The following is a 14,387-nucleotide window of genomic DNA, read 5'->3' on the forward strand; positions in this document are numbered from 1 at the left end:
AACTGAAATTCTTTAATTTTTTAAATCCTGTAAAATTCATCAATTTTTATTACGCCTACTTGCAATAATTGTTCAGTAGAATTAAATTTAAAATGAGTTAGTTAAAATTTCTCCATTTAAAATGGATTATACTGAAATTGAAAAGATTTAAAAATTATTATAATGGAACATAAAAGCTTAAAAGTAATATAGGTAATAATTAATGAGATTAAGTTCTGCTATAAGTAAACAAATTTTTAATATCCGTTTTATAACGGCTGTACTTTCATCGAAAGTAGAAAAACATTGGATTTACGAGAAATAAATTAATTCGGAAATGTACAATTAATTATTAAATTCCTTCCGGCTTTTCGGGAAAAGAAACCTTAGGTTTGTTAGAGGTTTCTGTCTCTGGTTTATTAGATTTATTTGCTCGAAGAATAGCACCAGGACTTGGATAGGGCCTCATCTGAAATAGAGGTCCAGATGCAGTTGTGTCGGCTCCAGTCTTCGCTTCGTTATGGCGCGCTAATCCATCCGACCATTTACCTCTGAAAAGAAACACGTTTACGATACACCATACAAATTTTAGGGGAAAATTAAGGGGTTGATCCCTCTTTAAATCTGGTGTAAAAGCCTTTCGAAAATCTTTTAAACCTTTATGAAATATTTTTTAATCTTTTTAAATCTTTTACATTGGCGCGAAATTTTTGTAATCTTTTTGAAATTATTTTTGACTGCATTAATTTAGGCATGAATTTTGTTTAATGTGTTGAATTTTCAAACCAAAAAGACGAATTTTGAACAAAGAAGTTGAGTTTTCAAGCTAAAAATGCAAGGCTTTAGAAAAAATTAGGCTTAAACCTGAAAAAGGGCATTTTCAACTAAAAAATATAAATTTTCAAACAAAAAGGGAAAAGGTACATTTTCACTTGAAAAAATTAATTTTTAAAAACAAATAATTCATCCAGCATGGTTGAAATATCAGTTAAAACAATTAACTTTCAGCTAAAGAAAAAAATACTTCAACCATAGAGATGAATTTTCAATAAAATAGTTTAATCTTCAACAAAATAATTATGTTTTAGCAAAGTCATTTAATTTATATTAAAACAGACAAATCTTCAAACCAAAAAGACGAATCTGTAACAAAACATTTAACGTTTTAACCAAGAAATATAATATGGATAGATAGATTTAACCAAGTCAAAAAAGAAAAAAGTCAATCCAATTTTTGTATTTTCAAACCAAAAAGACGGTATTTTCTACAAAATAGTTGAATTTTCCATATAAAAGTTCAATTTAGTGCAGAAAACACTAATTTTCTACAAAACAGTTGTATTTTCAACACGAGAAAATTCATTTTCAACAAAACATTCATTTTCAATCAAATAGCTGAATCTTTGACCAAAACAGATTAATTTTCAACCCAAGGAGACTAATTTTCTACAAAACAGTTGAATTTTAAACAAAAAAATTAATTTTCAACAAAATAATAAAATTTTTAACCAAAAGGATGAAATATAAACCAAAAATATAATAGTATACTTTTCCATGTAAAAGAATTAACTTATAACTAAAAATAGTTCGATTTTTTACAAAAAAAAAAGATTTTTGAACAAAATGTTGAATTTTCAGTGAAATACTAGAATTAAAAAAAAATAATTTTGAACCCTATAGACTGATTTTCTACAAGAAATTAGATTTTCAACCCTAAAATGTAAATTTTAAACAGAAAAGTTAATTTTTAAAGAAACAGCTCAATTTTCTACCAAATAATTGAATTAAAAAATAAATTAAAAAATGTCAACCAAACAGTTTCATTTGTAGCCAAATAGTTAATATTTCAACCGAAAAAAAACGAATTTTTAATATGAAAGGTAAATTTTTAACCAAATAGTAGAATTTTCAACCTTCTAAAATGGATCTTCAAATCAAAAACACGAAATTTCAAAAATAGGTGTTACTTTTCAAGCAACAAAGGTTTTTCACACAAGAAAACAAATTCAATCAAATTGTTAAATTTATTTTTATCAAATAGTTGAATCTTTAACCAAGCCAGATTAACTTTCAACCAATCATTTGCATTTTTAACCAAAAAATGTAACATTTCTACTAAAAGATATGAATTTTCAAACAAAAATAACGAATTTTCTATAAAATAGTTCAATTTTCAATAAAAAAAAGATCATTATTAATAAAAATGTTGAATGTTCCAACTGTGAATACTAATTTTCCACAAACCCGTTGAATTTAGCACCGTAAAATATGAATTTTTAATAGAAAAATACATATATAACCAAACACTTGAATTTTCTAGAAAACAATTTAAATTCTAATACGAAAATATGCACTTTCAACAAAAACCGATTGATTTTCAACCAAAAATTGATTCGTTAATTTTTTAGGTAGAAAAATTAATTTTCGCCCAAAAAAAAGGACTTTTCAACAAAATAGTTCTATTCAAAGTAATTCAACTTTAACCCAAGAAAAGGGAAAGATTTCCATTTTTTAAACAAAAACAGTTAGATTTAACAAAAACAGATTAATTTTCAATAAAATTGTAGAATTTTCAACTAAATAATAAAAATCACTGAAAAACAACAATGTACAACAAAGCGGTTGATGTTTTAACAAAAAAAAAGATAGCTTTTGAACAAATCAGTTACATTTTCAACGAAATAGTATGATTTTAAACCAAAATATATCAATTCTAAACTAAAAATATGATAGTAGAATTTTTAACCCAAAAGAAATAAGTTTCAAATAAAAATAGTTGGATTTTCTTCTTGGGTTGTATCGACTTAGTTCAAATTTAAGCGACAAACAGAGAAAAAGGAAAAGTTTTTAGAAAAAGAGGTGAAAAATTGGAATTCTTTAAAAAATGGGAATAGAGGAGAGATATTGAAAATTAAAAAAAAAGCAGCTTTTACGATTTCGAAGAAAATGTAAAGCTTTTTAAGAAAAGATTGAAAAATATTTCAAAACATTTGCTCTAAATCTTAGCGAAAATTCGATCAAGTTTACAAGATATGTATTTACAAATTTTGAAACGATTCAAAAATAATTTAAAAGTTGTAAAGAAAGCCTTTTTTTTATAGATTTGTTCAAATTTTGGAAAAGAAGCTTTTTATGAATTTTGAATGGTTTCAAGGCAATGGAAATTTTTTCTTCAAATTCCGACGAAAATTTAAAAGGATTTTCTATTTCGAAAAATGTATGTTATGATGACATTTAAAAATACTGCAAGATATATCAAATATTTCTAAAATGTTAAGAAATAATCTGGAACAAAATAGATGAACTTTCAACGAAATAATAGAATTTCAAATTAAATAGATTACTTCTGAACCAAAAATATAATAGATTTTCTAACCAAAAAGAAATAAGTTTTAAACCAAACATAATTAAATTTTCTTTTTGGATTCTATTAATTCAGTTCCAAAATTTTGCAACAAGACTTCAAGTTTTTCCTCCTTTTTCTTCGACCGATCAAAGAAAACCTTCTAAAATTTAAAGATTTCATAATGATTTCACAAACATTAAAATATTAAATATTTTCAAATATTTTTTTCGGATAGATTTAAAAAAACTTTAAAAAACTTTAATCGTTTTTCAAGCATTTCACAAAGGTGTCAATAATTTCATAAATATTAGTGAATATTTAGAATATTTCACAAAGATTTAAAAATGTTCTAAAGATTTCACAGAGTCTTCAATGATTTCCCAAAGATGTCAAAGATTTCACAAAAATTCCAAATATTTCGCAAAAACTTCAGATACATTTCACAAAGATTTTAATTATTTCACAAATATTTCAGATAGATTTCAAAGATTACAAAAAATTGCAATGATTTCTCCAAAATTTCAAATACTTCGCAATGATTTTTAAAGATTTCAAAAAGACTCTAATTATTTCTCAACGTTTTCACAAAGATTTCAATAATTTCACAAACATTACTAAGCATTTCAAAAATATTTCAAGTCTTTCACAAAGATTTTTATCGAATCACAAAGATTTCAATGATTTTGCGAAGGTTTTAAGAAATTTCACAAAGATTTCAGATAATTTTTAAAGATTTCACAAAGATTTCTATTATTTCACAAAGATTACAGATAGATATAAAAAATTCAACAAAGATATTAAATATTTCACAATGATTTTTAGAGAATTCTCAAATATGTCACAAAGATTTTAAATATTTTAAAAAGATTTCAAGTATTAAACAAAAATTTCAATGACTTCTCAAGAATATCAAATATTTCGCAAAGATTTTTAGAGAAATCACAAAGACCTCAATCAATAATTTCACAAAGATTTCAATAATTTCACAAATGTTATTGAATATTTCAAATCTTTCACAAAGATTTTTAAATAATTCACGAAGATTTCAATCATTTCCCAAAGGTTTCAAAGATTTCAAATATTTCGCAAAGATTGCAGATAATTTTTACAGATTTCACAAAGACTTCTATTATTTCACAAGGATTTCAGATATATTTCTAAGATTGAACATATATTTCAAAAGATTCACAAAGATTCCACAAATATTTCACAAAGTTTTCAATGATTTACCAAAGATGTCAAAGATTTCACCAAAATTTCAAACATTTCGCAAAGAGTTTTAGAGCATTCACAAAACCTTTAATTATTTCTCAAAAATTTCACAAAGATTTCAATAATTTCACAAACATTACTGAACATTTCAAAAATATTTCAAATCTTTCACAAAGATTTAAAAACAATTCACAAAGATTTCAATCATTTCCCAAAGGTTTCAAAGATTTCAAATATTTCGCAAAGATTGCAGATAATTTTTACAGATTTCATAAAGATTTCCATTATTTCACAAAGATTTCAGATAGATTTCAAAAATACAACAAAGGTATCAAAGATTTCACAATGATTTTTAGAAAATTCTCAAATATGTCACAAATATTTCAAGTCTTTCACAAAGATTTTTTTAACAATTCACAAAGATTTCAATTATTTCCCGAAGATTTTAAGGATTTCACAAAGATTTCAAAAATTTCATAAAGATTTCAGATAATTTTTAAAGATTTCACAAAGACTTCTATTATTTCACAAAGATTTCAGATAGATTTCAAAAATACAATAAAGATATCAAATATTTCACAATGATTTTCAGAGAATTCTCAAATATGTCACAAATATGTCAAATATTTCGGAAAGATTTTAAATAAATTTCAAAGATTTCGTAAAGACTACTATTATTTTACAAGGGTTTCAGATAGATTTTCAAGATTGCACAAAGCTTTCAAATATTTCGCAAATATTTCAGATAGATTTCACAAAGACTGATTAATTCACAAAGATTTCATATAGATTTCAAATATTAAACAGAAATTTCAATGCTTTCTCAAGAATTTCAAATATTTCGCAAAGATTTTTAGAGAATTCACAAAGATTTTACAAAGATTTCACAAAGATTTTACAAAGATTTCACAAAGTTTTCAACGATTTCCCAAAGATGTCAAAGATTTCACGAAAACTTTAATTATTTTACAAAGATTTAAGATAAATTTCAAAGATTTAAAAAAATTCAATGATTTCTCAAAAGTTTCAAATATTTTTCAAAGATTTTAATAATTTAACAAACATTACTGAATATTTCAAAAATATTTCTAATCTTTCACAAAAATTTGTAAACAGTTCACAAAGATTTTAATGATTTCCTAAGGTTTCAAAGATTTCAAATAATTTAAAAAGATTTCACAGACTTCTATTATTTCACAAAGATTTTAGTTAGATTTCAAAAATTCAACAAAGATATCAAATATTTTACAATTCATTTTGGAGAATTCACAAATGTGTCACAAAGATTTCAAATATTTCGCAACGATTTCAGATAGATTTCAAAGACTGAACAAAAATTTCAATGATTTTTAAAAAATTTCAACTATTTCGCAAAGATTTTTTGAGAATTCACAGACTCCTATAATTTCTCAAAGATTTCAATAATTTTACAAACATCACCAAATATTTCAAATATTGCGCAAAGATTTAAAAAAATTGTAAAAAGATCTAAAAGATTTTCGAAATATTACAGAAAGATTTAAATAGTTTTACTAAATATTTCAAATATTTTGGATAGATTTAAAAGATTGAACAAAATTTTCAATGATTTCTTACAAATTTCAAATATTTCGCAAAGATTTTTAGAGAATTCACAAACTCCCATCATTTCTCAAAGATTTAAATAATTTTAAAAACATCACCGAATATTTCAAAAATATTTCAAATATTTCGCAAAGATTCAAAAGAAAAATCCCAAAAATGTTATCAAGATTAAAAATATTTCAATGATTTCCGAAAGATTACAGGGTTTTAATAATTTTACAAATTTTACTAAATATTTTCAAAAGATTTTCAAAGATTTTACAAAATTGCAATGATTTCGCGAAAATTCCATAAAGATTGGACAAAGATTTCAAATATATTGCAAAGATTTTGCATAAATTTAAAAGATTTTACAAATACTTATATTATTTTATAAAAACTTCTATTATTTCAAAAAGATTGAAAAAATTTCGGAAAGGTTTCAGATAAATTTTAAAGATTGCACAAAGATTGCAATGATTTTTCGAAAGATTTCAAACAGATTGAAAAGAGTTAAATAATTTTCTAAAGACTTCAATAATTTCACAAATATTAGTAAATATATTCAAGATATTTCGAATAAGAACTGAACTGATTTCAGAAAGATTTCAAGTATTGCACAAAGATTTCATATAGAATACAAAGAGATAAAGATTTTAAAAAGATTTCCTAATTATTAAAAAAAAAAAGACTTTACAAAGATTTCAAATATTTCAAAAATATTTCGAAGAAATTGAAAAGATTTCAGAAAGACTTCTATTATTTCACAAAAATTCTAGATAGCTTTTAAAGATTGAACAAAGCAAAAAAGAATTTTAATTTTTCCAGTTCCTATTGAATTTAATCATTCGATTTTAGAGGGGGAGGGGGCAAATCAACAACATGGGTGAATTGTAAAAAAGTATCAGATAAAAGTCATACCTGGGAATATCACTATATGCTGCAGGATCCATGGGATCCAAAGTGCGATCTTTCTTGTCTTTATTTTCTTTTCTCGGAAGCTTCCTAGTTTCTGAAAGTTTGGACCTTTCTCGAGAGTCTTGTTTTTTATCCTTCTTCAACTCCACTTCATCCACCTGAGTATTAATTAAAAGTACAATAAACCATATAAGAACAAATAAAAAAAACTTTAGTATTTTTAAATGGGAACAAGTAATTTATTTGTTTATATTTAAAAATCGCAAAACTATAATTGAAAAAAACGACTTACATCCATCGTTTCTTGGTCACTTCCACTTTCATCACTCGACATATTGTCATCTTGATCAGCAGCTTTGAGATGCAATTCTTCTCTTAATTGAGGAGCAGGTTGAGAAATTTGACACTTGGGGTGGCCTGGAGGCAACCAGGATACTAAATCCGAGGACCAGTCCCAATAATAATGTTGTCCTCTATTAAGAAAAAATTAGAGTTAGAATTAGATATGGCACAAATCGCAGCATAACAGAATTTATGTGGAAAAGAATAAAAAATAATTTTAGAAGAAATTTTATAGTTTTTAAATAATGTTACACGGTTTTTTAAATGATTGAGTAATATGCAAAATTCGAAGGAAGGAATAATGACAGATTCACAAAGATATAGTTCAGAATTGAGTTTTAGTTGATTGAGATTTATTAATTTAAAATTTCATTATTACATTTGAGTTAAAATAATTAGCTTGCAACCAATAGAAGGGCAATCTTCAACAAAGACATTAAACTTTCAACCAAAGAGATGATTTTTTTATTAAAGAAATTGATTCTTAACAAAAAGTGTAATACTTGATATTTCCATTAGAGTGTTTTAATTTTCAATAAAAAAAATTGTAATGAAATTAAAAAATACGAAATTTTTTAACAAAAGAGTTGAATTTTCAACCAAGAAAGATTTTTTAACCGTATACAAAAATGGCATCCAAATTATTAAGTTTATAAGTCATGAAATCGAATTTTTTAAGACAAAAATTGAATTTCCAATCCAAAAATATACAGTTTCTACCAAAATATTAAAATTTTCGAAAAACAAGGACGAGTTTTCAACAAAATTAGTTCATTTTAAACTGAAAAATTACAATTTTCTAGCCATTTGTTTTGAAAATTTAAGGCTAACAAAATATTTTTAAATAATTCAAAATTTTTAAAAAGAAGAATCCGTAAAAAGGCAACTTTTATGCTTAAAAAATGTAGGTTAAATTTGAATATTTTTAAAAGATTCATAGACGGTTTAGATGTTTTGAAAAATTTAAACAAAATGCTAATTTCAAGAATTTAATCAATTTTGAAAAAATATTAATTTTTGAAAATAAAAACAAAGTTTCTGAGAATTTTGGAAAAGAATCTTTTTAAGAATTTTCTGGACTTTTAAAAAAATTTGAAGTTTTTTTAATTTTCTTAAATTAATTTCAAGACAATATTTAAATAAATTTTAAAACATTCCGAAATATTTCCAAAATTATCAAAAAATAATCTGGAAAAATTTAAGACTTCTTTAAATTTTTAAACGTTTTTATAAATTTTAGCAATAATTCGAGTTAGTTTAAGGTATATTTATGAATTTTAGAGTTATTATACTTTTAAAGAGATTGAAAATTATATTTAAACTTGAAAAGATTTCCGAAAATTAAAACAAAATAAATTCATGAAATATTTCAGGTTTCAATAGATCAAAAAGAATAGTTTTAAAATATAGTTTAAGAGAATATTTAAAAAGATTTTAAAACTTTTCGAATCATTTCTAAAACTGGAAATTCCAAAACAAATTTGGAAGATTTTAAGGCAATTTTGTAATTATGTAGAATTCATTTTAAATTTTAGTAACAATTCTAATCAATTTAAAAGATTTAAAAAAATTGTGAACAAAATGTAGATTTTGGAATACAGAAACTATCATACAATTCATGACAAAATGTAAAATTTATTTTTTATTTTGAAAAAAGTAATTAAAATGATCTCCTAAAATTTCGAAAAGAACGTATAATATTTTATGCTAACATTTTTCCATTTTGCAAGATTAAAAAATGTTTAAAAAATATTAATTAAGTTTAAGAGATATTTAGAAGCTTTATGGCAATTCAAAGATAATTGAAAATGTGTAAAGATTTCAAAAACTGTTTTAAATAGTGCAGATTTTTGAAGATTAAAAAAAAAGAAGTTTTAACGAAGGAAAATTCAAAAATTATTTTTCAATTCAGAAGATTCCATTTTCTTTGATATTTTGAAATTTATTCGAAACCTATAAGAATCCTAAATATATTTTAAATTGACTCGAATTTTTCCCAATATTTTATAAAATCCTTTAAAATAACAAAAAATTTCTTTAAAATTGTCTATATTTTTATTGACAAATCTGAAATGTTTTAAAGTAGTTTTAAATGTTCTCAAGAATTTGAGGAAAATTACATTCATATAAATTGAAATAAAAAAAAAAAGATAATACTTATTACCTTGTTCTCAGATATCAGAATAAAATTTTAGCTCGAAATTGAGTGTTAAAAATTTTTGAAAAAACAAATGGATATTCATAATTTTTATTTTATATTAAAAATTATTTATCTCGAAATTCGAAAAAACTTAACGAAAAAATTAAAAGTCAAATCATTTATAATAGATCATTCTTTAATTTAAGAAAAAAAAATAACTTTCACTACTCGCGGTAGCATATTTTACTTTTAAATCAAATAATTTTGTAGTCGTGAAACGAACAAAGATTTCCATATCTCTTAATTACGTACATTTCATAATTTCAGAGAACTTCACGTATAATTTAAATGGGGGCATTTTTTAGAGAATGGAAAAGAAAAGTCGAATTGAAAAAAGGGGACACAAATAATTCAACAGTTAAATTGTAATTTTTTCGTTTCTAATATATGCAGCTAAAATTAGTGCAAGATAAACTTACGTTCCAGGATCATAAACAGCCTTCCAAGTCTCTGGTAAAGGATACTTTTGAAGCATTCGCATTTGTTTGAATAAATACTCTTCCGATGGTTGCAAATGCCCCGCTCCCCATATTTCTTTACACTTTCTGGTGCATTCATGATAAATATTATATTTGTTGGGACAACCAGAAAGGCCCTAAAAATTAATATAATTGTAATCTTTACACATCCGGAGAGTCAATTTAGTTTGTCAGAAAACAGTACATTATTTATATTTTCTTTGATATTTACAATATTTTAGTTCAAAGATCGTGCCCAACAAATTGTGAAATTTAAATTCAAACCGCTTGACATACTTCCACGATTTAATAGATTTCAAAAAATATTATTAAAATACATAAAATAAAATAAATAAATTATTAAAATAAATAAAAATAAATATTAAAATTGTAGAGAACACTTTTTGTTAGTTCTAATATAACTAGGAAAAAATCACTTTGAAAAATCTAAAAAAAAATAAAGTCATTAATTTTATTCCTGTTTAAGTGTTAAGAAAAGCACGTATGAATTTTGTGTTACCAGACTATCAACCATATGTCGAAAACCCTAAATTGTCAGGGAATTTGTTTTAAAGCGTACTCAATTTTTTTATATTTTAATATAAAATTATTTAAAAGTGATTCTTCATTTGTAAAAGTTTGAATTTAATTTTTCTTACTTAAAATTTAACCATTCTATTTTTGGTTAAAAATGTATCGTTTTTAGCTGAAAATTCAAATATCTGGTTCAAGATTCATATTTTTTGTTGAAACTTTTGTTCTTTTTGGTAGAACATTGATCTTCTTGGATTAAAATTAATCTCGTTTGGTTATAAAATGAACTGTTATGTTGAAAATTTGTTTTCTTTTCGGTGAAAATTAATTTTTATAAACGGAAATTTTAACTATTCCAGCTGAATATTCAATCATTTGAGTTAAAAATTCATCTTTTTGGTTGAAGATTAATGTTTTTAACTTCAGATTTAACTATTCAATTTTTAGATGAAAAATTATCTTTTTTAGTTAAAAAAATCGCTGTTTTTGGTCCAAATGAATATTTTATATTGAAAATTAATCTCTTTGTTGAAAATTCAATTATTCTAAATGCAAATTAATAATTTTTTGTTGAAAAATCATCATTTTTTGAAAATTAATTTTTTTTAAATTACATTTTTTAAACTGAAAATGTAATTTAATCCAATTACATAATTCCTAATTTTAGTTGAAAATCCATTTCTTTAGCAGAACATTAATTTTCTTACATGCAAATTTAACTCGTTAAATTTTGGTTGAAAATTCATATTTTTCAGTTGAAAATTCAACTTTTAATAATACTTAAATGTTTAAAAATGCATCTGTTTGGTTTTAAATAAAACTAGTTTGTTTAAAAGTGGACCATTTTGTTAAAATTTTAACTATTTCAGTTGAAGATTTATATCTTTATTTAAAAATTTATCACTTCATTCCAAAATATAACTATTTTTATCAATTATATTTTTTAAACTAAAAATATAACTTATTCCAATTGAATCACTTCTTTTGAAAGTTCATCTCTTTGATAGAACATAAATTTATTATTTGAAAATTTAAATTAATTTTCGGTCGAAAATTGAACCTTTTTATTTAAAAATTTAACTATTTTGAAAAATTCAATTAATCTCAATGCAAATTAATAATTTTTTGTTAAAAATTCCTAATTTATGAAAAATTAATTTCTTTCAAACTGAAAATGTAGTTCATTCCAATTCAATATTTCCTAATTTTAGTTGAAAATCCATTTCTTTAGCAGAGCAATAATTTATGTACATGGAAATTTAACTTTTCAATTTTTTGTTGAAAATTGATATATTTTAGTTAAAAATTGAACTATTTCGTTGAAAATCCACGTATTTTATTAAAAAATTGTCTTTTTCGCTTAAAAATTAATATTCTTGTTTAAAAATTCATCTTTTTAGTTGAAAATAAAACTATTTGATTTAAAATTTGGTCCTTTTGTTAAAATGTTAACTATTTAAGTTGAAGGTTCATAATTTTCTTTAAAAATTTATCACTTTGTTCCAAAATGTAACTATTTTTTTCAATTATATTTTTTCAACTGAAAATGTAACTTATTCCAATAGAATGTTTCATCAATTCTGTTGAAAATTCATCTCTATGGTAAAACATAAATTTATTATTTGAAAATTGAACTATTTAATTTTTGGTCGAAAATTGAAGTTTTTTATTTCAAAATTTTAATATTTTGAAAATTCAACTATTTCGTGAAAAATTAAAGTATTTTGTTGAAAAATCTTCTTTTTTGTTTAAAAATTAATCATTTTTGTTGTATTTTTTTAATACGGAAAATTATTTTGTACTGCATATTATTACACTTTCTAAATCGATGTAAGTCTTTAAATGCGTTTTAAGAAAATAAAACAGTTCAAAATTTACACAAATCCGCCTAATTTAACAAAAAATGCAGATAAACATAATTTTCTTTTTAAATTTATCTATACTACATTTATGATTTGAGATCTCTGAAATTGACGTTTTCGTTCAATTTTTGGTGTGAAATTTCGAGAAAAAATACTTTAGTTGGTTTTTTAAAGTTCCATTAAAGAAAAAGTCGTGGTCCAAATTTCCCAACTTTTTGGCAACGACCCTTAAAGGAATAATGAAATTATTTATACATATTAGATACCATAAACTGTTGTGAGAGATCAATGTGGTTAATGTCATCTTTTGTGTTGTCATAATCTTCGGCAATTACTTCTTCATGCACTTTCTTTTTTGGCTCATTTCTCGCAGACTCTGTGAAATTAATAGAATTGATACGTTTAATGTTTAGAATTTAAGTAAAACTCGCAATAAATAAAAAAATGTTAATCTATAATAGGTACGAATTAAAGATAATTAATTTAAGAACTTCTCCAATTAGTCGTAAACGATCATCATACTTCTTACAGTGTATTTATATTGAGTAAAAAACATTTATTCCTAAGAATTTTGAATCAAAATAGACGTAATAGAAATTTGGCAAAAAGTTAGATTTTTCTTGTATTTTTCAATTTATTATTATATTTAACTTAAAACACGAGAATTACTGCACAGAAATGTCAACCTACCAATTGGTTTTCTTTTTCATTTATCTGATTTATCTACAATCTAATTTTGAATTGGGATTGATGTCTACATATTTTAAGTGAATAGCCAAAATATTTATGTATTTCTTTACTAAAACTTATGGAAAATATAAGTAAATAAAGGAAATAAACAAGTTTATACCAAATTTGAGGTTATACTCACCGGGATTTTCAGATCCTGTAATTAATCCTCTCTTTGCTAAGCGGGCTGCCAATGCAGCAGGCAGCGGCATGTTTTTAACACTTTTTTATAACTTACGCGATGAGCTTAATTAATTTCTTATATAAGCATTATTTTATTTAAAAATCTAAAAAAATATATTTCGTTTGACTTTGCATCTGTCAATTTCAGAAAAGCTTTTCCTTTTATACGGTAGAGGTGCTAGATTCACTGCTGAATTGGCGCACTTTTTTAAATAATTAAAATGGACGAATATAAATTAATCTAAAAACATAATTAAAATGAAGTTTAATTTTTATATTTATGTCTCATAATTTGTAAACAAAATTCAGCATTAAAATGTTTCAAATATTTCATACAATTAAATAATAATTAATTGTTTGTGTGGAGCATTTGTTTCAATAATTAGAATTGTTGAATCTAAATATATAAAATATAATAATATCATAATAAATACATAATATACTTGCAATAAAGTTTAATTTTTTATCTTATAGATAATTTAGAAATAAAACTTGTATTAAAATGCTTCAAGTAAAAAAATAATAATATTATTGAATTCATAATTTTTAAAAACTATAAATTAATCTAAAAAAATAATTTAAATTAGGTTTAATTTTTTAAATAATATTATAATTTAATAATAAAACCAGTTTTAAAGGGCTCCAATTAATTAAAACAATAGTTATTGAATATCTAATTTTGTTAAATAATTTAATAAGTAGAATTGTCGAATATAAATTAATCTAAAAATATAACTGGAACGAAGTCAAATTTTTTAATTTACATGTCACAATTTATAGGTAAATCCAGTTTAAAAATTCTTAATATAAGAAAAATTCAGAATTGTAAATATAAACGAATGTAAAAATTTAATTAAAATAAAATTTGATTTTCTAATTTATATCATATAATTAAGAAAAAATAAGTTTAAAATGCTTTTAATAACAAAACTATTACAATAATATTTAATTATTCTAACAAAAAATTTGTTTCAATAATTATAATTGTCGAATCTAAATGGATCCAAAATTATTATTGTAATAAAGTTTAATTTTTAAATTTATATATATATATATATGTG

At 23.0% G+C, this 14,387-nt stretch overlaps 1 protein-coding gene across 1 annotated transcript; it reads right to left on the minus strand.

The window, feature by feature from the left end:
- Window positions 1-217: 217 nt before the first annotated feature.
- Window positions 218-13,459, minus strand: LOC117171357 (polyglutamine-binding protein 1). The gene is made up of 6 exons (XM_033358605.1): window positions 13,286-13,459; window positions 12,681-12,790; window positions 9,980-10,155; window positions 7,311-7,491; window positions 7,022-7,176; window positions 218-530 (listed from the first exon to the last, which is right to left on the minus strand). The coding sequence occupies exons 1-6, from the start codon at window positions 13,353-13,355 to the stop codon at window positions 332-334; spliced, it is 891 nt and encodes a 296-aa protein (XP_033214496.1). The 5' UTR covers window positions 13,356-13,459; the 3' UTR covers window positions 218-331.
- Window positions 13,460-14,387: the final 928 nt, after the last annotated feature.

The sequence above is a fragment of the Belonocnema kinseyi genome, chromosome 4 (assembly GCF_010883055.1).
Source record: "Belonocnema kinseyi isolate 2016_QV_RU_SX_M_011 chromosome 4, B_treatae_v1, whole genome shotgun sequence".
NCBI lineage: Eukaryota > Metazoa > Arthropoda > Insecta > Hymenoptera > Cynipidae > Belonocnema > Belonocnema kinseyi.

Coding starts and splice junctions, on each gene's coding strand:
- LOC117171357 (XM_033358605.1), bottom strand. CDS start 13,355: ATGCCGCTGCCTGCTGCATTGGCAGCCCGCTTAGCAAAGAGAGGATTA. Junction 7,492..9,979: donor GCTGTTTATGATCCTGGAAC/GTAAGTTTATCT, acceptor TTTTCTTAATAG/AGGACAACATTATTATTGGG. Junction 531..7,021: donor GCATATAGTGATATTCCCAG/GTATGACTTTTA, acceptor GTTTCTTTTCAG/AGGTAAATGGTCGGATGGAT.